Source organism: Cheilinus undulatus, linkage group 9 (assembly GCF_018320785.1).
Source record: "Cheilinus undulatus linkage group 9, ASM1832078v1, whole genome shotgun sequence".
NCBI lineage: Eukaryota > Metazoa > Chordata > Actinopteri > Labriformes > Labridae > Cheilinus > Cheilinus undulatus.
In genome coordinates, this window is record NC_054873.1 from 30,041,487 (window position 1) to 30,065,120 (window position 23,634).

The following is a 23,634-nucleotide window of genomic DNA, read 5'->3' on the forward strand; positions in this document are numbered from 1 at the left end:
CTCGTGGTCTGAAATTTCGTGTTTTTTCATCATAAACTCACCGCTACAGTGTTGACAGGAGCCGCCAACTCCTGAGGAGTCATGTCACAAAACTCTCCTCCAAGTACCTCCATTTTTATTTTCTATTTTTCAACAGTAAAACATTAAACTCAGGCCATTGCATCTGTGTTATTCTTCAGCACCGGAACTCGTTCAAGCATGTGTCTCGCTTGTGTGTTCCATCATAAAATTGCCGTGCCGACAGACTCAAATATTTGTTCCGGTTCCGCGTCATAAAAAGAAGTCAATTTATCGATTAACTCTAGCTTTGAAAGGGTTTGAAACGCAAGAGATGTGTAGAAACTCGTCACACTTAAAGATTTAGAAAAAAATACTGGCAGTGGTTTGCAAAAAATGTACCTAAAATAAAACATTTAATAGCAGTCATAGGTAGGGTATCTTACAGAAAATAATACCCCTACTTATACCTCAACTTCTTTACTGATAAAGTAATTTTTTTTTTTAAACTTTTGTCTTCAGAAACAATAAATCACCTAAGTCGGAGCTGTAGACTGGGATTGAGTTGTTTAGTTGGTGAAAAACTCTAAAGCTCTGACATCTTTATTCTTAGTCTATTTCCATATGTAGCCCTGGACGTCGATGTGTCATTACACAATATATTAGGTTAGTTTTCTGGTGTCTGACATTCAAAGACTTAAAGCTTGTCTTTTCATTTGCTCATTAAGAAATTAAACCGTTTTAATTTGAATAGAAATGAAATTAGACATTGCTGTCAATATTTTCTCTCTCTGGGTTACACTGGCTCAAAGAAATTAGCATTAGTAAATCTACAAAAACTTGAAAATACAGCTCTTACTTTGTGCACAGAAATTAATAACATAGTTGATACTTCTTTGATGCGTAAGGATACACTGGTAACTTTACATGCAGAGGCAAAAAATAATGAAGAACATTAACATTTTGTTATAATCAGTTTACTGAAAAAGGGATGGTGTATTTCTTCACAATACTCACAAATTACATTCCAACTAAGAGATGATTAAAATGTGTTACAGGAATTAAACGGTGCATGAATTTGTCAAATATTTGATTTTGAAGGGTGGCCGAATATTTCATCAATATAACTTTATTTCATGGAAAGTTAATCACATGTACAATGGTTTTGATTTAAATGACAACTTGAATGCAGTTTTAACCAAATACACAGAGCTTAAAAAATTTATTAGACCACCATCCAAAGTAAGGTTTATGCCACAACTGCATCATGGAGTGCTTTAATGCGGACTCTTTCATTTCCATGAGCTCTCCACGTTTTACCATTTTGAACAGGAATGAGGAATTTCAAACTGAATTCACCTTTTTATACCCAAATTTGAGCCAGCTCACTGGACTTCTCTGAGAAGTCAGAAATTCATCAAGCATAACATTCAACCACTAAAACTCATTTTTCTCTTCAGGAATGCAAGTAAATAACTCTAATTTGACATTTTACTCAAGAAATAATAATGTGCTTTACTATTTTTTCAGTTTTTTTGTAAATCAGTAAATTTGAAAATTCATGGATAACAATAATAATTCTATTTTAGCATTAAAAATATCATTTGGGTTAAAGAGCTTCTACATATTGGTCTATTAACCATTGCAGAAACATAAAAAATGATTTTGGTAATTACCAATGCTGTTAATTTAGGGCAGCTGTGGCATAAACCTTACTTTGGGTGGTGGTCTAATAAATTTGTTAAGCACTGTACGTATATACATTCCCTCTTAGTTTTATAGCTATTTTAAATGAAGGAGCATATCACAGGATTGTCCACCTCAGTGTGAGTGCTGTCTAATATGCCTGCTGTTGCTGCTGAGCAGTTTGGGATATGCCGTCCCAAGGGAGCGTCCGTGTCTTATGACCACGAGCTCCATCTGACACCGGTCGATATTGACCAGCACTGTGGTGCTCCTGTCTGTGTTCATCAGGAAGACGATGGTGAAGACCGCCATCTCAAACTCAGGGCTGGTCCCAATAAAGGAGCTGCCAACAGGCTTCACCAAACCATGCCAGCTGAACTGGAGGTTCAGGACGTGGTCATCTTGATCAGGCTGCAGAAAAAAAATCACAAATTTTTAGTTAGAAGATTAGTTCCAAACACATGAAGAATGAAACATTTTATCTAGTTTCAGAGTAAAATAGTTCACTGTCGCCTCTACGTACAAGGTCATGATTTCTGGCCTTGTAGCCCTTGTAGTCCAAATGTCTGTTTTTTTCTTGCAGGTAGAACTGGACCCAGTTGTGAAAACCAATGATTTCTGTTTCAGATTTTGTCTCTCCAACAAAGACATGCTCAAATCCACAGGAGTCCAGGCTGGTGAAATACAACACAAAAGTACTTTAAACGCTCATTCACTTGTTGATACATTTGTAGATGATTTTATCACCCGACTACTTCCTATTCACTTATTGATCTGTTAGAAAAATAAATTAGATAGAATCTATAGAATAGAATCTATGATGATGTTTGGGGATCTTACCCTGTGTTTCTCTGTCTGTGGTAAAGGTGGAACCAGATCAGGTGCAGCTGACTCTTAAAGAGGCGCAGGTTAGAGCTGGACTTTCCTTTGCTCACCAGATACCTATGAGCCCGCTGTGGAGAAGACACATCAATAAACATACACATCAGTGCAAACCAGACTGTGGTACAACACTCATTCTCAATAAAGAATACAGTGCCTATAAAATTATTCACCCCCTTAGATGTTTTACCCTTTTATTTATTTTAAAAATCAATTATGATCAAAATAATTGGGCTTTCTTGAAAAAAATACACAAAAACTCCTTCCATAAATTCTCTTTTGAATTGAGGTCTGAACTTTGACTCAGTCACTCCAGCACATTTACCTTGTTGTCCATTTCTGTGTAGCTTTCACTGTATTTTTCAGGTCGTTGTCTTGCAGAAAAAAAATCTTCACCCAAGCTGTAGTCCTCTAGGATTTTCTGCATTTATTTTACCCTTTATCTTTACAAGCCTTTCAGGGCCGGCTGCCAAGAAGCATCCCCCACAGCATGATGCTGCCACCACTGTGCTTCACAGTGGGGATGGTGTGTTTGTGGTGATGCGCAGTGTTTGGTGTCTGTCAAACATTGCAGCTTGTCTGATGACCAAGAAGCACCATTTTGGTCTCATCAAACCAGTGCACCTTCTTCTACTTGAATTTTTTTTGTATCCATCCCCTGACTAATGCTTTTAACAACCTTTTCTCTGAGTTGCTTGGAGTGTTCTACTGTCTTCAAGATGTAATGGTAGCCATGAATACTGACTTACCAGTGACTGGACCTTCCAGGCACGGGTGTCTTTATACTAAAAATGCTTGAGACACATTGACTATGCTCTTTAGGTGGTCCCCACTTTACTTATTGTGAGACTACTACCACCCATTGGCTGGACCTCTGTTGAATTAGGTCAGTCACGTATGTTACATTATGAAATTACATTGATTTTTTGGTCAAAAAAAGCCAAATTATATTGACCATGACTAATTCATTTGATCAATAAAAGGGTAAAACATCCAAGGGGTAGATAATTTTTTATAGATGCTGTAAATCTGCAGCACATGCAATCTCACCATCCATTGTCTGTCATCCTCTGATAGATGGAAAATGCCTTCAAGAACATTTGTGAATTTGTCAGCGATTACGGTAAAGCCACTGATTAGCACTGATTAACTTCCTCATAAGATTTCTTTTTCCATGTAGCAGTTGTGTCTGCAACATGAACACTTTTTTTTTTTTTTTTTTTTTTTATCTAAAAACATTCTTGAGTAGTGCCAGTAGAAAGCTGCTTTACTTCAGCCGTATGAGTATGAATTTAGGGATTAACATTTTCTGAAATAACAACATCAAGATGCAAATCTGTAACAGTCAAGCTTAGCTCTGTCCTCAAAAGGAGAACAAAATAACTTTAGAAAATGCTTGTTATTTTCTTATGAGTTTGGTTTGATAATTTCTGATCCTTTTAATTATGACTTTTAGTCTTTATTATTCCCCATTTGGACATTATAGTGTAATTTCTATAAAATTTTAGTATTTGCTTGTGTGGACCCCACAGAGAGTAGTCGCTTTGGATCCTTCCCATAAAAAAGCAGACTGTTTTGACAGTTTGTTAAGCACCTGGTTTGACACCTAATAAATGGCAGCAGCTCCAAAAAGTAAGAAAAACTATAAAGTAATAAGAGAGCTTCTCGCTAGCTGTCTCTTTTCCTTATGAAAGACAAAAGAGTCATTAGTGTTAATGTTTGTTAAAAACTCCTTACAGGAGCTCTAAGCAGGTTACTTCACATAACATTTGACTTAACACTTTACTCTCATTTGTTTATCTAATGACATATTTTCTTTCTTAAATTCTCCTCTAAAATGTTCCTACTTCTTTTTTTGTATATAGGTTTACCAGATGTTATAACAAGATCCAAATAATTTCTCTGCAATATATCAAAAATAAATACCATCAAGTCAATGTAGCTCACAGTTTTACTACAAATGTCGTATGTAAGTGACACATATGTTTGATTGTGATATTAAGACTTTAGAAATTGTGAAAAACTTTCATTCTGTAGTGAAAAGTCTGTTTGAGAAGTCTCCCTGTCTTACATCAAATCTAGCAGACAGAACTGAATTCTACAGTCTATCACTGAAGATTAACACTTTGGTCTTGATCTGGACTGCTGTCATCAGATCCATCTAAAAAAGCATCTTCCTTCCAAGAACAAAGAGTCTGGGTCCGTATTTCTCAACAGATCATCTTTAGGGAGACCACTGAAGCCAACACTGCATTCCTCAGCTGCTCACAGATGTTTTCAGATGTTTTTTCTCATTATATAACTGTGTAGTAATGTGTTCATCGAGCAGTGAGACAGGAAGAGACAAAAGTCCCTCAGGAGGCCAGCTGCTGCCTCGAACCTACAAAAAACTGGAGAAAAACTAACAGGAAGCAACCAAGGAAAAAAAAATCGAACTTTCTATTATATAAGTGATCAGAAAGATGGGTAAACAGTAGATGGAAGACATGAAGTGTGGTGCATAAATAAACTGAAGTATAATGAAGTATGTCTTGTAAGCTGTCGCTGGTTGGGACATGTCTGATGTACCTTCATGACTTCAGTCTCTAAGACAGCATCCAGGAAGAGATTAGTCTCGGTCAGCTCCTCTGCTGTGACACGTTCAGCCACGCCAGTGGTCCGCTCATAGTTGTCCAGAAGATTTGTTAACCCTGCAGGCACACACGTCAAGATTTGAACAGAGAGGTCTGAGAATGAGTGGGATATAAACGTGTGTAGAAAGTAATGCAGGAACACTCACTGGAGAAAGTGGTTATGTTCCTCAGTTTATTCTCATTAACATTGGAGAACAGAGGAAGTGAGGCATGATCCTGTACAACATGGCTGCCCTGGTTTACAAAACTGGCTCTTCCCTGTACAATCAAACAGAATCCATCAGTGCAGAAACAGCAAGGTGAAGTGTTGCCTGAATGAGGGAGAACCTCCGTACCTGAACAGAGATTGTGTAATCTACACCAGGACTCATCCGATTCACATCCAACCTCCACAGCTCATTGAAGAGATTGGAGAGTTCCTGGTTTACAGCTGGTCTGTGATACACAAACAGGCAGTAGAAATACAGAATCTGACAAAACAAGTCATAAAAAAAGTTTTCATTGGCTACTGTACCTTGATGCATTTAGTCCAGTGAGGAGAGACGTAAGGAGGACAAGAACTCCACAGAGCCTATAAATCATACAAGTATGACACTTTATCTGTAATAAACATCCAAAAGAATAAAGACCTTGTTTCAAATCAGTATGCTCTGCTTTGAATACGAATAAACTGCAAACTGAGCTTGACTCCACTGATGAAATGATTTACTATAGTTTTTAAATACAAACCTTACAGCCATGGTTCTTCTCGCAGGTTTCCACTCCTTCAGTTTTTTGCTACAGTGAAGTTTTGCCGCAGGTCATGTCTAAAATACAAGTCTAGACCCCACCCATAAGCCTTACAGGCGTCTATGCTTACAGACATGTTAAAATGCTTTCCTGAAGTAGCCACTAGATGGCGCTTGTACCTTTGATTTGAGACATTTCAAACTGGTGAGCTCTGAAAACTACAAATGCATTTTTGGCTATAAAGTGACCATTACAGCAAATACAGTCTGTGAATTTAATTTTGTTTGAATAAATAAAAATTAAGAAATACTTGTTGTTGATAATTGTTACCAATAAAATCAAGAACATATACTTTGATATAAAATGTTTTTAGTTTTTGCACAGAGACTCTCAAACTGGCCAATAAATCCATCCTTTCCCCATATACAGTGGTGAAGTGCAGATATATTAAGTATAGGCCTATCCACTGAATATATAAATATGTATATATATATATATATTATTTCAATAAAGCATACCCACTTCCAAATGAAGGGAATACCGAATAAAGAGTGAACAAATTAAAAGTATACCCATTTCTGCATGTACGACTACACCAGTGCCCATACAGTACATTACCTTATGGCAGCAAGACTCATTTAAACTTTTTTATTCCAAATATTTTAAATGTAACTGAATTATATCATATATAGTATATTCTCTCTTAAATGGTTTCCCAGGCCACAAATTATGAAGGTGTTCATTATTTTCTTTTCCCCAAAGGCAAAGGTAGGCTTTTTGCCTGTGGACATTACATACAGTGCTTTCAGACCCTTTTCACTTTCTTCAATCTTATGTTGCAGCCTGATGCTACAGTCAGAAAGATCATTTTTATTCTAATTAATCTGAAAATGTATTAGAATTAAAAAACTGAAACATCATATTAACATACGTACTCAGACCCTTTGCAAATACACTTGAAATTTAGCTCAGGTTCCTGCCATTTCTCTAAATCTTTGCTGAGATGTATCTACACCTTGATTGGCGTCCACCCATAGTACATTAAATTGATTGGACATGATTTGGAAAGGCATGCACCTCTCTATAGAAGGCCTCACTGCTGACAATGCAGATCAGAGCTAAAACCAAGTCTTGAGGTCAAAGGAACTGCCTGCAGAGCTCAGAGACAGGATTGTTGGCAGGCAGAGATCTGGGAAAGGCTACAGAAATCCTGCTGCACTGAAGGTTCCCAAGAGCTCAGTGGTCTCTATAATTCTCAAATGGACGAAGTTTGGCACAAACAGGAATGTCCAAGGTCGCCCATCCGAACTGAGCAATCGGGGGAGAAGGGCCTTGTTAAGGGAGGTGACCAAGAACCTGATAGTCACTCTGAGCTCCAGAGATCCTGTGTGGAGATGGGACAAAATTCCAGAGGGACAACCATCACTGCAGCCCTCCACCGATCTGAGCTTTAGCTTAGCTTTCATGTGGAGGTTTTTGCATATATAGGCTATTTTGTTAACTTCCATTCACTCATGACATCACAAGAGATGGCTGGACATGGTTCGTTTTAACTCCTGATACCCATTTTCTCACATGATTACACTGAAAATGGAGGAAAATAACATGATTCTTTAACAATAAACAAGGATGTTGGAACCTGTTGTGTGCCAACAAATACTGAGCAATGTCAGATTGGGGACATTGTTGCAATACTGCCAAGACTTGAAAACAAAAATCTTATAGAAAGGGGAAATTACAAACGAAACCGAAAAAGAAATGTATGGCCTCTACAGCATCATTTCTAATACATTTAATCATCTGAGCATCTTCTGACAAAGTTACCTTTTATTCTGTATTTATGGAAGATTTGTTTTGCAAACAGCTGAATATAAGTAGTAGTAGCAGTATTATCTGTTTATCTCTGTTGTCTGATTTTACATTTCAGTGAAAACAGATGAAAGGAAATGATACTGGAGGAAGTGAGGCAATTTTTCATGTTTACTATCAATCAAAATTAAATTGGGTAAATATTTAGTAATATGTCACTGGCAAAATACTTATTTTTCAGAACCTTTTTAGCTGTGATTTTTAAAGAAAAAGGAGAGAAGACTTGTGGAAAAACAGTTGTGATATTTGACTTTTTGACTCTTCAAACAATGAAAAAGTGTTGAAGAGTCAAAGAGGTCAAAAAGAAGTCAAAAACGTCTCAGTTTAGTTTTGAGGGCTGACTATGCACTTCTGGTGTTAAGCATTCTTCAAATCCATAACGTTCAAATTTCTGTTTTAAATTATTTTGCAAAGTACAGTAAAATAGCTGTTTTGAAATGAGTAAAAGTCAAAGAAAAGACAAGACTTGTCTTTTTACATAACCAGCCTAATAAGGAGCATGAGGCATTGGGTTGTTCCTTTTGTTTAAACTAAAAACAGACTGTTTATCCGCTTTATTAAACCGAAGACAAAGAATTGGAAGCACATGACTCTTCTCCAGTTTTATATCATCAGATGTGGCTTTGAAATTTGATATCTTGCTTGCATTGTACATATCTTGTGGTTTGCATGTTGTTTTCTGTCCTTGTGCTCTGAAATTCAACAGGTCTCTGCTTTCACCAAGCATGACCACAGCTGAGCTACAATATAAACACTAAATATATCTGTGTGTTAAAGACACAAAACAAACTGATTTAAATTATTTTATTGGTCTTAGAAATGAATAGAAAATGTTTTCCTTGTATTGCAGAGGGATGAATTACCACATTTAAAAAAAACTGACATTATCTCACAATTCTGAACATACGAGCCCTTTCCAAAAAATAACCCCTTCAGAATAAATCCATAGTAAAGATAAAATAAAGAAGCTTTTATATAAATGATTTTCAACATCATGCAATGATATTAATTAGGCTTTGTTTTGTATGATATGCATTTGTGCAAACATTATGTAGAACATCACTTGTGTGTGAAATCAGTAAAAAGACAATTTTCATTGAAATCACAAGGTTAAATTCAGTAAAAAAAAGAAAGAAAAAAAAAACACATAGCAGCCGTTTAAGTTTTTTGTTTATACTAACATCTAAAAATTGGGGATATCCATTGTCTTTTCTGTTTAACTACAGTAAAAAGGCATTTTTAAAAACATATATTAAAATCTATCTATATTGGTGTATTGTAGATGTCTTTAATTCTGCTGGTTTACACCTTTGCTCAGAAATCGATCACTGGTTCACTTTAGATGAGAACTAGAAGGATGCTAAAACACAGCTGAGTACAAAATATCCAGAAACCAGCTGGTAGACAGGCAGTGGTGTGGCCCTAAATGTTCCCTCCATCATCAGACAACAAAACAGCGACAAAGTTCAAGAGTCATAGAGCCCACAGGACTGAAGGCTTTCACAACACCACAGTTTGAAACTGAAATAAAAATCAGACACTGTAATACTTTAGGCTCGTCTTTTAGGGTTACTCCTACAAAAGAACCTGGCAGCATTTTGGGGGGTTGAGGAGAAAAGTCTGTGCATGGGAGAGCTTCATTCACAGCAGGACCAGGTCTCAGGGTGCTCACAGTCTTATGCAGTGGACTCTTCATCTGTTACACTGGGGTTTGGTGAATTTGAAATCTCTTTGAAGAACTCGTCATCTTTCAGCATGCTCTGGTGAAAGACACACCACAGAGAAAAGGATGTTATCCTCAAGAAACAACATTGCCAAAGAGTTTAATCTGGAGTCTGGTCAGCTTTAAGATTCTTACCGTGAGGTTTTGAATCCCCTCAGAGAAAGCTCCGATCTGCCTCACAGTCCCTTCAGAGTCATCCATCTGTGACACAAGGGGAAAGTTTCAAACTCAGAGATTGACTGAAAAAGTTCAACACTGACACTAATACTGACTAAACATCTTAGGGAATAAAGTCACCTCTAAGCAACAACGATGCCGTGAACATAACAAGAAGAATATAATCAAATCATTTAGAAGGCTAATATGTGAATTTTAGAGTGGATGTCCAGTGGGTGTCATCTCTCACTCTAAAAAAGCAACATCATTGCCAACCCCTTCCTCAGTGCACTGACTGAATGTAGCTGTTTTTAGAAGGTCTCCTTGAGTTGTACTTCTGTGATAAAACTCCATACTTGTGTCAACATCCCTGGTGTGGTGCCATTTCCCTTCTCTCATGTGATGTTTGGGCTAACAGTTGTAAAGAGGCAGGTTCACATAAAAAACATGTGCAAAACTTGTTTGAGCCTCTGACTGAAACAAAATCCAGCTAAAGGAACAGTGTAAACATAGAACTGAGAACAACAAACCCAGGGGGAGTTTGACTTGACTATTTTTAAGAAAGTTATCATTGAACAACTTATTTAGTTAGATATACTTGATATCTGCATCATTCATGTTTAAAAAGCCGCATATTAAACCTTTAACACTCGATGATAAACATATTAAATGATTTGGAAAAAATGGATAAAAGATAAGCTGCACATGTTAGACAGTGTTCAGGTGTTTATTGAATAAATCACCTACCTACCAGATGTGCTGTTGCTTTTTTTTGTTTGTGCCTAAGATGTTTTCAATACATCATAAGCGTTTTAATACAGTGGGAGTTTAATTTGATTATTACTGGAGATAAAGCAAAGTTTACTAACTTTACTTTTACTCTACTTTTCCTTTTACTCTACTTTCAGGGGCGACTATGGCTCAGTAGGTAGAGTTGGTTGTCTCGCAATGGGTAGCCGGTGGGTTAGATCCCCAGCTCCAGTCGTATATCGATGTGTCCTTGGGCAAGACACTTAACCCCAGTTTGCTTCCACTGCATCGTCGGTGGCGGGTAAATGAGTATGGATTCATTTGAACGGGATAAGCTAATACTATTGGCCAATACTCCACAGCAACCTCTGCCATCAGTGTAAATGAGGGGTGAATTGCTGGGTGTGACCTGAGGTGTAAAAGCGCTTTGAGTAGTCAGAAAACTAGAAAGGTGCTAAACAAGTTCAAGTCCTTTTACAATTTACTAACAGCCATTTCAGACTGAGCATAAGATATGTGTCTTGGGCACAATAATTTTTAAAATATTAACAGCAATCGGAGAGGGTGTTCAGAATTTTTCTCATAGTAGTGACTCCATTTATTTTTAATGTTTTAACTGTGATTCAGTACTGCTTTTTATACCTTTACTGACAGAGGATGATAGTGGACAGAATCAGATACAGGGATGAGAGCGGTGAGGAGAGACATGCACAGGCCGGATATGAACTAGGGCTGACAGCTTCCATTTGACTGTCAATTGTTTTTTTTGAAAATCTTTTGTCCAATCAAGATCACCCTGGTCGGCGAGTGTTTTTTACCTGAACGACCAATCAATTGGTTGGTGCCTGGGTGTGATTTTGGTCGACGATGTTTTTCTTTGGTTGACTATAGGCCGAGTATAAACCAGGGCTGACAGTGTACATGGGGGACACCTTAAACCACAAGGCCATCTGTACCCCATTCAGTACCTCCTTTAAAGAACCAGCTTACCTGTTCTAGCCTGTCAAGGTCGTCCTCGTAGATTTGGAGCTCAAAACCTTTCTGAAAACTTCTTCCCTTTGGCATCTCCACATCCATTGGACACACGTACTCCTCATTTTCATCCTGCTTCTTCTTCCTCAGACTGCCAAAGTTACCAAATGACAACTTTCTTGGCTGGTGTGAAGGAGAAATGGAAGAAAAAGAAAATCAATACGTTTATTCCACACACACTTCAATTTGATACGCGAGCACATTTTGGCGTTACAGCAGTATCTTGAGCTGCAATGTTGATAAACTTATAGCATTTTCCTCTAAAGAGATTTTCTTTTTCCTCTACCCAGGGAAGCATTACTGACACTTATCTCATAGTTTGGAGTGCTACCTTGACTTTAGTGGTGGCAGTGAGCAGAGTGTAGTCTGGGTTTTCGAGACACTCCTGTTTGAGCTGCTGGGCCTCTGATCCAATGAGCAGGTTAAAATGTGTGGCCAGGTGGCGACGTAGCAGCGTTTTATTTGGGGGGATGTTGAGCAGCAGAGCCATGGTCTCCACGTTGAACCGAGGCTCCAGAACCTGATGGGACAAAAGATGCTTTTAAACCAACCAAATAAAGGAGAAAATCTGTGTTTCTGAGATAGATTGAAAGCTAGACTGAGGTACCATCAGGCCGCCATGCACGCCACTGCCTCTTAGATTGGGAGCATATTCAGCGAGATCCACAGAACGCAGCCACTCCATCACCCTGTGGTTAGTCCACTGTGAGATCTCTGCTGGAGAAACATTGTTCTGCACAAAGAAAGAGACAACAGAAACATGCATTCATGTTTGCAAACTCTCATCTCAAATAATATATCTTTATGTACCTGCTTAAGTGGACATACCTCGTCAGATGGCCTGCGGCGTAAGCAGTTGGGCTCATAGTTGTTGAGGCGGAGTACTTGGATAGCCCTCTTTATACTGAGGTGATGCAGGACGCTCCCCACTTTGAGAGAAAGCAGGTCATCCTGAAGGATGAAGATAGACTGTCATTACTTACTGTAAACTCAACTGGAATATCCATGTTGAAGTTGTACGACTCCAGGAATCAGTCAAGGAATGGTTTACTTGTAAAGATAAGGCTGAGATCCAGGGGTTATATTTGTAAATGAAACACAAAAAAAATCAGCCAGTTATTTATCAAGTCACAGACTTTTGTGAAAAATTTGAAGAAAGGCCCTCCTCTGATTTTATGTTCGAAAGAACTGGATGAGAATGACATTCAAAGAAGTGTATTTTAGGACATAATGAGGATGTATGTTGATGGCTGACCTTTTGTATAGAATGTTGTCATAGTTAGCGTATGAATTATTAAGGGCAAAAACATGTTAGGAAAGATCTCAGGGATTTTTCGAACATTTATGAGAATATTCCCTAAAGGTGTTCCTGTGATATCATGTTAACAAGAATGAGAAAAATGCCCAAAGAGACAATATGAAAACATGAGGAGTTCAGTCATGGGATAATAAAGTTGAGGTTTAATTGGAAATGTGAGAAAACAAAAACAAACAAACAAAAAAACAGAATTAAACATGTCTTACTGCTCCTGCAGTTAAACAAGATTAATTCATATTTAGATGGCTCAAATGCCACTCTTAATAATGTGAAATGTGCCATTCCTCAGTCATTCCAGTGTTTTCAAAGCTCCCTGTTGTGCTCACTGTCACATTTTGTCCTTCCCTCAACTCCCACTGCAGTTTATTTCCTGTTGGAGAGAAACTTTTCCCTAAGGAACCATGAACAATTTCCTACAATCAAATTTTGGGGTTTCCTCCTTGACGATATACTGGGTTATAGGGTAAAAGAAGCTTGGGCTGGCTTGTAGAACTTGTCATTTCTGTCAGTTACAAGCAATGCCTGTCATTGATGTGGTTTATCACCACTCATACCGTTTCTTGCTCTAAATTAGCTCTCAACAAAGTTCTCAGTGTTATCCTTAAAACCAGCCTTTATATGGCCATCTTAGGGAGCCCCGCTTTAATTTGCCATTCTCACCAGGGAAGACTGAAGTTGCTGAATCTGTTTGTTAACATCTGCTGTTACAGATATGTTCTGTCTTTAAGATTTAATTTTCTTTATGTGACTTGAACAAGTGAAATACACCTTCATTCTTAAAAGATTGCAGCCTATTATAATTTATTAGTGTAATTTTACCTCTGAACCTTAACTGGCCCTTTAAAAATTCACTACCTGAAAGAAAGTCCCTAAGAATGATTCCTATCTTGTTTCACATTCAGGTTTACTTTATACTTAAATGCTGTACTTGACTTAGAGTAATTACTAAAGACAACATTTTTGTTTGTATTGTCGGTGCTTTTCTTTAGAGGTACAGTAGGTCAAACTGAGAAAACTAGCAACATCTAACAGTCAGATTCTAGATTGCTTACTTGTTCACCCCTCCTGCTCGATAAGTCACAGTCATGACTTTCAAGGAAAAACAAACAAGTCATCCACAACAGACTCAAGTATTTCAGTTTTTTGTCAATGGAAAACCTTTGGTGGTAGCATTTGCAACTTGGGGAATAAGTAAGGGATAATGCCCAATGAGGCCTCTGCTGTGCACCGGACAGTCCAGGCCTCTAAGTTGTCCATTAATCTCTGATAACTGGACACCTCCTCTGGCATTATCTTGCTTACGCCGTGGTCACTTGCTAGAGAAGATAACTAATCAAAAACCACTAATTCACTATTTCATACATTTTGCATCAAAATAGAAAGTTTTTAAAAAGCAACAACTCTGTTTCCTTTGTAGTGCCTGAGGGCTTGACTAATTACTGGAATAGTCATTACAATCCCGTAGCATTCTTAGGAAATGTACTCCAGTAACTAGTCTGCTCACTAGGCTGGTAATGCTGTACTCACTGCCTGCCTTGGCAGGCTGGATAGCACCATAAAACTCCCACAGGGGATCATTCAGAAAATCAGCAGGGAAGTTTTCGTGCAAGGAAGTCTCTTAGTGTTTTTATTGATCATTTAGTTAATTATTTTGTTTTGATTTCATCCTTCTGATCGTCACATTGATTCAAATCTTCCAGTGTTAACTCAGTCAAGTCAAGTTAAACGAATTAAAATGCATTTCTATTGTTTCCTTGTTTGGCCCATTAACTTCTACAATATTTTACACACTATACCTTTAAGAAGTTTTCTCTCTCCTCTGTGTCTCTTTTTGACAGTTTATGATGGGTGGAAAGCTAAAGAGGGCAGTTTTCTCTCTCTGTTACAGCGCATCAGAAAAAGGGAAAAAATGTTTGGAAATATAGCTTGTACTTAGATTTTGAAGTAACATTTGCCATTTTTAAAAATTGTATACTTGGGGCCCTGGTAGCCTAGTGGTTATGTTGCATGCCCCATGAACAGAGGCTGTTGTCCAAGCTCAAATTCAGCCTGCGGCTCCTTTCCTACATGTCAGATGCTTTGTCGTGACTTTATCTCTGTCCTAAACATTGATGTAAACAAAGAGATCCATCCAGCGGAGCTCATGAGACTGTCTATGCAATAATCCTGATGTGAGATGGCATTGTGCTTGTCAGAGCCCCTCATCCTAGGGAGAAAATGTATCATGTCAACACTCACCACCGTCATGTAGTGCAGCATGCGACCATCCACCCTCCCCTCATCAAACTGAGTCTTATACTGAGGCAAACCAATGTCATCCAGCCACCCTGACAGAAATAGGAAATGACAAAGTGCCATGAGAAGATTATCAGGCTTACAGTCACATATTTCAAAGTTTAACTAGTCAAAGTCTGTAGAAGGTTTTCAGTGACCAGCAGAGCTTTCATCACTTCATTCATGTTTTAGACTAGCAGCTTGTACTCACTGGTAACCCAGTTGTAGTCCAGCTTTCCCTTGTTGTCTTCCTCCTCTGAGCCAAGGGCCTGCAGAGCCAGCTGCAGCTTCTTCCTGTGTAGTGGGTGTTTGATGCCTAGCTCCTAGACATCCGCGAGAAAGGATTTAAGTCTTACTTACACAGAACATCCACATTGACTGTCTGTTAGCTCTAAACTTATTAAATTCTTCCACTTCATCTCACCCTCTCGAGGTCCTGCTGTGAGGCCTGTAGAAGCGTCTGACCAGAGGAGATCCATACACGGGCCATATTCACATAAAGGCCGAGACCCTGCTCCTGCAGCCAGTCACAAACTTGATTCTTTGACCAGCGTGCAAAGGGGGCATCAACATCACTGAAAAAAAGAGATCCAAACTGTCAAAAAACTATTTCTGCAGCCTTGGTAAAGGTGCACAACCAAATACAGGGTCTCTACATACGTCCAAAAACCTAATTTAAGACCTTTGTAAACAGACGTAAACATGTTGGTGAAAATATTTCATCAATATGCCATGTGGGGATATTTATCATAACACATTTTTTAAGGTGTGCTACAATAAGGGTGGGCTGCACAAGTTTAAAGCAGCCGGTTTGATAGCCCAGATGTTAGAAAACCAGACTAGTGTTGTTCAACAATGAAGATTTTTTTGTTTTTTTAAATCACAGCAAGCGTTACAACATAAAACACAAGTTGATGTCCTCACCCAGGACCCTGATGAGTTGTGTTGTTTTTGTGGCTATACGAGACTAAAAATAAATCGCTTATTACAGCTTTAAGACGCTTTATGGCTTTAAATTATGACTTTTAGACTTTTTAAGCCTTTTCAAGGATTGGCAGGAACCCTGTAAATAAATAAATTAAAAAACTGTCATTATACTTCATGCATTTTTTAAGAATTACATGTTCCCTGAGTTTCATAAACTCATTACTCGAGTTGAACGCACAGACTTACTTGTTGACTCGTTGAAGATCACGAGACCAGCCCAGTCTGGGTCCAGCTGTAGCTCGCACTCCACCTCTCTTGAACTCTCCTTCTGGTAGGTTGTCATCCAGATTAAAAGTTGTAGACTGACTCCTTTTCAGCCTAAAAAAATCACATTGATCAATACTATTTTTCAGATCATGTTCACAATTTTAAAAAGTGTATCACCTGTGATTGAACACTGACTGACACAATCACTGAAGAGTCACTCATTCGGAGTAATGAAGGGCCAAACTACTCATGCTATTGCATACTTACTTTCCAAAGAGTTTCTTTATTCCTTTGGATTTTTTCCTGCTCTCAGGGGTCGTAGGGAGTGTGTGGGTGCTATCACTGTTTGAAGATCTCTGTGGAAGTCCAGCGAGGTCCAGATGATCAGTGCCCTGTCGCTCTGTTTCAGCTGTATGAAAAATGCCCACAGAAAATCATCAGCATCATTTAGGCACATGTCTGAGTAGACAGAGCTTCCACACAGGGTCGGTGCAGTGGCCAGGACCAAGATAGGCTGGTAGGTTGTGGTAATGGGCATTAGAGATAATACCCTCTTTAGTACGCATGCATCAGACGTGGCTGGTGTCAAAGGCTGGAATAAAAATAGTTTTATTTAGCAGATAAAAAGGAAGCTCATTAGTTCTACCTACATATTTAATGCTTTCCAGATCCAAAATATTAAAATAATTTGATAATCTGGATCTTGATGCAGATTTGATAGAAGAGAAAAAAAACATGCAGTCACACAGACAAATCAACACACAACAGACTGGCTGTATGTTGGTGGGTATGCTGTGGAACACAGAGTAAAGACAAGGGTGTGGTTGTTCAAGCACAGCAGCTACTAAAACACGAATGTGGTAAAAGATGGGAGCTGATTGGATGAGTTCAGAAAAGGCAGAGATGGACAATGACAGATATGTGTCCTTTGTTTCCTTCAGAGAATTCCTGCAGCCCTACGATGACCTGAGGTCTATACTGTACCTAGCATCGGCGCACTTGCACTCCTGCTGCGGTCTTCATGTGGTACAAAGCACACACAACACACCACAGGATCCAACAGAAAAAAAAACACAACACAAAGGGCAGAGATTATGATTGAAATAACAACAGGATTGGAGAGGTGGAACAAACACAGACACAAATGTGTACAGTACACACAAAACAGCACAAACACAGAAATGAAGGGCAAACGACAGCACAGAGCAGACTTCTGTAATTAAACAGAGACTGAAGTTTGCACTGTGGGCTGAAAATTAAGGTCTTGGTACATGAAGTATATTTCATGGGAGTGGCTTTGGTAAAAGAAACCACGGAGGAGAGAAAAACTCCAGTAAAATTTCACTCTCGAGTAAACAGGAGGAAAAACAGGGCTAGCTTGTTGTCAAAAAAGCATCATACACCGACTTCAGCACCTTGTGAATATCCTCATCCAGCTGCTGACTCATGTGGTTTGCTCTTACCGAGGTTGGGGGTGCTGGATGTTTTTTTGCCCCCACGGATCTTGAAAAATCCTTTTCCAAAAGAAGAACGAGCTTTTCTTGAGCCAAAGCTGTCATCCTGTGTGTTGGCGGGCAGGGTAGCAGAGGGACCCAGGGGTGGCTTTTCACTGATCCTACTGATTTCTTCACTTGTATCCTAAAACGAGCAAAACACATGATCGACCCTTTTATGGTTATTCTAACAGATTATTTGATTAGATTGTTTTCTACAATGCACAAATGCTAAAAACCTAAAAATGCATCTTGGCATCCAACTAAACACCCAAGGCAGATTTAGTGGCAGTATTCAAATAATGAATACAGTAAGTTATGAGGTGTATGTAAAAGCAGGTAACTGTGTTCACTCATAATGTACTTTTAGTACTAGCCAAGAGTGATATTCTAAAGATGTGCCTTTATATCAACATATAAAACTTTTTATTTTCATATCAGTGAAGAATATACATACACAACATGAAATGCATTAAAAAAGGTTATTAACACAGTGTGTGAAAGGCTGCATTTCAAAGACTTTAATTATGAGACAAAGAAGTGAAAGCTAAGTAAAGTTTATATCAACTTTCTGTTTTACATTCATGTTGTCACCTTCTCTCAGCATCCTTTCTCACATAGAATACATGATTTCTACCTTTTCAACACTGTTCCTATCCATCTGGTCCTGGCTGCCGGTCTTTGTGGTATCTTGGCTGCTGAAATGACAAACAACGACAATGCTCTCCTCACTCATAATATCGTGGTTGAAATAAGGAGCCTATTTCACAGGCACATGACAAACAGCAAAGAATGCAGGATATGAACCACTGTCATTCACATTGTTCTTTTGTTTAACTTAATTGAGTCTCCGGAGACACTTCCTCACCATCTTTCGACAATACCAAAGTGAAAAAACAAATAGAAAACCTCCTTACACAAATAAGAGTAATAAAGAGTTAACTTAAAAACATTGAGATCATAGCACTATTTTAGTATCTTGTAAGTATGTCATACCCTAAATATTACCTTCCAAATACCAGTAATTCTGTTTAATGTCAAATTATATTTTAGTAGTAATGCAGAGTTCTCCAACTAGAATAATATATATGTTTAAAGTCTCATGACTGATCTGTTTAAATCTCAAGTGCAATTATTTTTTACAAACTAAAAATCTCTGATAACTACAGTTAATTGCAATTGATCTCCCTTTTTTGCCTTGTGAAATTCTACCGTTTAGCATTTAAAACAGTTTTAATGTCATTCTGGTTTTTGTGCTGTGTTAACCCAAGTTCAGACCAAGGATTTGCAATGCAACGAGACCATCTTAGAACCTTGCAGGAAACACTTGCAGTGTGTGAACTGAGATGCCACATCTTAAATCAAGCCTGCTGATGGGGTTTCCTACAATTTGGTTTGTTAAACTGCCAGTGGCTGCTTTTTAGACACTGCAAGAACATCAGTGTGAAATGGGAAATGTTTTAATAGGCAAGTAATTGTAGAAAGAACAATATTTGGTGGTTATATTTGGCTTAATTTGTTGGTGTAAAACAAACGGCTTGAAGCAGATATCTCTGTCATAACAAGTCTGAGCTTGCAAAGCATTTTTAAGCTAATATGTGCCCTGAAATTGTGCTGACACACTATGATGATTATGACAAAGAGGAATAGTGATGAGCAGGAATGAAACAGCCTCATGTTACACATTATTATGATGATAAAAATACAGAAGAAACAGTAAATGTCCTTCAACTAATGTCCTTCATGTAAAGACAGAAAATTTGCACTGTAAACTAAGAAAAAAAAACCCACTTTAATCTGAGAGACTAAGAGTCGTTGCCTTGAGAATGACACATTGTGTCTCTCTGTTGCAGTGGCGTGAACTTGTAGGCATCCAGAATGTTGCAGAGCGGCCCGTCGCAATCAGTTATGAGTTTCAACTTGTCTTGTTGCAAATATTTGATCTGAACTGGACTTTAAACTTCCTGTTTGGAAACAGACCAGCCTTTAAGGAGTTTTAGGTGAACAAAGATTCTGGCATGAAATTAACCATGGAAAAAGAAACTTGTTATGGACTGAAAAAGAAAATAAAGGAACAGTGAAAAGGTAAACACTTGGTTACACATGGTGCAGATGGGTTTTGACTAGCCTGCTGAACTGTCTTTGAGTTTTAAGTGAAATGAGACATTAAGGAACAGTGGTGTACTTATTTTACACCGTTGTGGTTGCAGGGAGATGCTGGAGTGGCTTAACCAAAGTGTGCTGAAAGGGTCAGCAATTGATGCACTAATTATGGACCTTAATTGCATCATGAGAAATGCATTTATGCTGACAGCTCGACTATTAAGGTTACTTAAATCAGGAGAAAACACATTTGTATTGATTCTAGGGATAGATTTCTCCAACCGTGTCCCAATGGCACATGTACTTGTTTTCTCACCGTCTAAATGAATGTGTGAACATGCCAGTCAATGTCAGCAACTTCAGTACAAAACCTTAGGGTCACACTGATCACTACATCACACCAGTAAAACATGCAACATTTTCTGGACATTATATTCATCCTGAAATTAGCAGTGACATAAAAATGATGAATGCAAAAATGGCAGTAACTAAAAAGAAATTACTCCAATTTAATAGGAGTTAATGTTTGCTAAACCAGTTTTATGCGGTTGATTTTTCACCTTTCTAAATCTTGAGGAGCAGATTCTGATACTTGTTCTGGATCTGACGGGCTCGGTGTGGGTGAAGGTTCCTGGCTCGCCTCATTAAGAGTCTCCAACTAAGCACAGATGGGAGTGAGAAAAAACGGTGTTAAACGTAAAAGAATCTTAAACATTAGCTTGCGTTTTCTCCTAAAGCTATGAGAACACATCAGTCTGACACTTCACACATTCTTCGAGACCTGACAAGAGGTGTTTATGAATTTATTCGATATGCACTTCAACACATCCCATAGGGACATTTAAAGAGTGTGCCATCATCAGTGTTTTAGCAAACATCTGACAGATTAATAAGATTTCAAGATTCTGTGAGGTTGCCATTAAAGACTTAAATCTTAAATAACCTTTTTTTATTGCACACATTACTTGTGATTTGTAATCGCCTTTTGAGTATGCTGATTTACATGTAGACTCTTCTAAATGTGGGACACGTCAGAAAATGTTTCACAAACCTCGTCTGGACTCTTCCTTTTCAACTGTTCAACATCTGACACTGCAGGCTTTTCTGACTCCACAGACACAGCGCTGGTTGATATAGATAAAACAGCTCCCTCCAAGTGACTCTCAACATGCTCCATGTCTTTGGATCTCTCTGGAGAAGACAATAATAAAAAAATGCAATTTAAAAGAATGTGTTATTCAGCATGGAAAATAAAAAATCTGCTAAATTTAGCATTGATCAAGCCGGATAAAGAGAGCTTCAGATCATAAAAGTTGTTTTAACAAATAATGAACAAAATAGTGACATAAGCTATGATACATATACAGCTCTGATGACAACAGATTCAATGTAAGAGCAGCCTTCAACTCATCAAACCAGTCTTCAGTCCTTTTCATACTGCATTTCAGCATTAGTGCCCGAAGCTCTGCAGTCATTACATCTTCAGACAAACATATTGATTCTGCAAGTGTGTGATACTTTGTGCCCCTGTCTGTTAATGCACATTCAATATGATAATGTGCGACCACTGTACAGTTGGAGCTCTCGCCTCTGTAACACCTCTGTTAATATCGCCCTGCTGAAGCCGGCACAGAAGGGAATCACTTTGTTCATTAATTACGCCTCCCTGACACTGAGACGGCAAACATCACTGGGGTGAAAATTTCACACCCGTAACTGCGTCGTGATTCCGCCTTTAAAAGCAGCTGACGTTTTCCTCTATAGATAACAAATGAAGAACCAGTATTTGAGGGTTAAGTGAGGATTTTTCTAGCCTTCTGCTACTGTTAAAAAATGCATGTAAAAAGCATAAACTCTCTGGTGGCATTGCAATATATTGGTGGCATTTTCTGGGGTCTGTTTTTCTTTCTTTCTCTATGTTTAATCCTCAAATATTATTGTATAATAACATTATAATAATAATATAATTTGTAAATGCCCCCTTTGTTGTTTCCAAGCCTGACCTACTTTAGTACTTAAGTTTGATATAACATTTTCAAAATAACAACAACCACAACAACAATAAGAATAGTAGAAATAATAATAAGAGTGCCTGTTTAGCCCAGTTGCTGGAGCAGGCATCTATACACAGAGGCTATAGTCCTCAACGCACTGATCATGTGATCACTTCTTGGTTTCTCAGTGCATGTTTGGTGTTGTCCTATCAAACTGAGGCAAAAAAGCCCCAAAAACAAAACAAAATAAAATAATATAAAAACAAACAAAAAACAAATACACAACAATATGCTCTGTTAGAGGAGTTATCCAACCTTTCTTTCCTTGAACTGACATCACCATGTCTTGAACTTTCTTGTACCGTAGCAAGGACTGCTTCAGCTCCTCAATCTTACGATCCTGCAAAGTAAAGGAATGTGAAAACAACAGTGAGGATGATGACTAAGGATGAGAGTCAATATCTGTTTAGACGCAAACAAATTAAAGCTTGTTGATCGTACCTTTTCTTCATTGGCTGCCATCAATGATTCTACTGCCTTTTTCATTCTCTGCACTTCCACATCTAGTGAGGAAAATACAGTTTTAAAAACAAAAGAACTGAAGGGCTGTGTAATAATGCTGAGGGGATTTAACACTTTCTCAGCATACAGGCTGCAGCATTAGTGACGATCATTTATGTAACAAAAGGCCACAGTTTGTTTTCTGAGAGTCCTTCACATACAGTGCTTAACAAATGTATTAGACCACCTGTCATATTTGTCTCAGAGACCATCCAGCATCATGAAGTGCTTTAATGCGGACTCTTTCATTTTCAGTGAGCTCTCCACGTTTTACCATTTTGAACAGGAATGAGGAATTTCAAACTGAATTCACCTTTTTACCCAAATTTGAGCCGGCTCATTGGGCTTCTCTGAGAAGTCAGAAATTCATCAAGCATAACATTCAACCACTAAAACTATTTTTTCTGTTCAGGAATGCAAGTAAATAACTATAATTTGACATATTAATCAAGAAATATTAATGTGCTTTACTATTTTTTCAGTTTTTTTGTAAATCAGTAAATTTGAAAATTCATGGATAACAATAATAATTATATTCTAGCATTAAAAATATCACTTGGGTCAAAGAGCTTCTACATATTGGTGTATTAACCATTGCAGAAAAATAAAAAAGGATTTTAATAATTACCAATGCTGTTAATTTAGGGCAGCTGTGGCATAAACCTTACTTTGGTTAGGGTTAGAGTGGTCTAATAAATTTTTTAAGCACTGTAGATCCAACATTTGGACTGTATATGATTGACAGATATAATTGATATTTCTCTGTCTGATCAGCTGTTTAACAAAACTCACTTCAGGAGAGCATATTTAGGTTTCAGAATATGCTCAGCAGCAATACTCAGTTCATTCTAACAAAAGTTTTTTTTCATTCTGGTGTCATTAAAAAATAAACCTTTTTGGCATGATTTTTAAAATAAAACAAAATTCGGAGTAGTCAAAGCTGCTGAACTTGTTTGAATATAGTGATGTTTATCCCACATTTCAAACAGAATAAAGAAGTTTTAATGGCTACAACCGTGGCCAGATCCTGAGTCATAATGCCAAGTCTGAGTACTGACATTGTTTGATATCTAGGAGAAGGATCAGTGACAGGAGACAGACACACTTTAAATAAACAACTAACAACAAAGATGCCATCTCACGACACAGAACATGACAAGAACATTACAGGTTAGCAGTGCACACTGGGTGTTGGTGTGAGCGGGAGGTGGGGGGTTAGAGGGGAGGTATTGAGGGGTAG

At 38.0% G+C, this 23,634-nt stretch overlaps 3 protein-coding genes across 7 annotated transcripts in view; all 3 read right to left on the bottom strand.

The window, feature by feature from the left end:
• polr3b (polymerase (RNA) III (DNA directed) polypeptide B) overlaps window positions 1–203 on the bottom strand; it is a 34,341-nt gene extending 34,138 nt beyond the window's left edge. The window contains exon 1 of the mRNA XM_041796627.1: window positions 42–203. Coding sequence (XP_041652561.1) covers window positions 42–113 — 72 coding nt within the window. The 5' untranslated portion in view covers window positions 114–203. The remainder of the gene's footprint in view (window positions 1–41) is intronic.
• A 1,424-nt stretch (window positions 204–1,627) lies between these two features.
• endouc (endonuclease, polyU-specific C) lies at window positions 1,628–6,023 on the bottom strand. The gene is made up of 8 exons (XM_041794939.1): window positions 5,928–6,023; window positions 5,713–5,769; window positions 5,534–5,633; window positions 5,345–5,456; window positions 5,134–5,255; window positions 2,524–2,636; window positions 2,207–2,357; window positions 1,628–2,094 (listed from the first exon to the last, which is right to left on the bottom strand). The coding sequence occupies exons 1-8, from the start codon at window positions 5,936–5,938 to the stop codon at window positions 1,819–1,821; spliced, it is 942 nt and encodes a 313-aa protein (XP_041650873.1). The 5' UTR covers window positions 5,939–6,023; the 3' UTR covers window positions 1,628–1,818.
• Window positions 6,024–8,586: 2,563 nt separating this feature from the next.
• The window catches only part of ppfibp1b (PPFIA binding protein 1b), a 37,542-nt gene continuing 22,494 nt past the window's right edge, over window positions 8,587–23,634 (bottom strand). For 2 of the 5 annotated variants that reach the window (XM_041794937.1, XM_041794934.1), the window contains 18 exons: window positions 22,335–22,396; window positions 22,149–22,233; window positions 20,891–21,030; window positions 20,400–20,497; window positions 18,374–18,434; window positions 17,707–17,881; window positions 17,228–17,260; window positions 16,511–16,652; window positions 16,223–16,354; window positions 15,474–15,624; window positions 15,261–15,372; window positions 15,014–15,102; window positions 12,286–12,408; window positions 12,065–12,190; window positions 11,789–11,977; window positions 11,416–11,580; window positions 9,655–9,720; window positions 8,587–9,556 (listed from right to left, as the gene is read on the bottom strand). In XM_041794937.1, the coding sequence (XP_041650871.1) occupies window positions 9,473–9,556; window positions 9,655–9,720; window positions 11,416–11,580; window positions 11,789–11,977; window positions 12,065–12,190; window positions 12,286–12,408; window positions 15,014–15,102; window positions 15,261–15,372; window positions 15,474–15,624; window positions 16,223–16,354; window positions 16,511–16,652; window positions 17,228–17,260; window positions 17,707–17,881; window positions 18,374–18,434; window positions 20,400–20,497; window positions 20,891–21,030; window positions 22,149–22,233; window positions 22,335–22,396 (2,033 nt within the window). In that variant the 3' untranslated portion in view covers window positions 8,587–9,472. The remainder of the gene's footprint in view (window positions 9,557–9,654; window positions 9,721–11,415; window positions 11,581–11,788; window positions 11,978–12,064; window positions 12,191–12,285; window positions 12,409–15,013; window positions 15,103–15,260; window positions 15,373–15,473; window positions 15,625–16,222; window positions 16,355–16,510; window positions 16,653–17,227; window positions 17,261–17,706; window positions 17,882–18,373; window positions 18,435–20,399; window positions 20,498–20,890; window positions 21,031–22,148; window positions 22,234–22,334; window positions 22,397–23,634) is intronic. The other 3 variants (XM_041794938.1, XM_041794936.1, XM_041794935.1) reach the window with 2 other exon arrangements.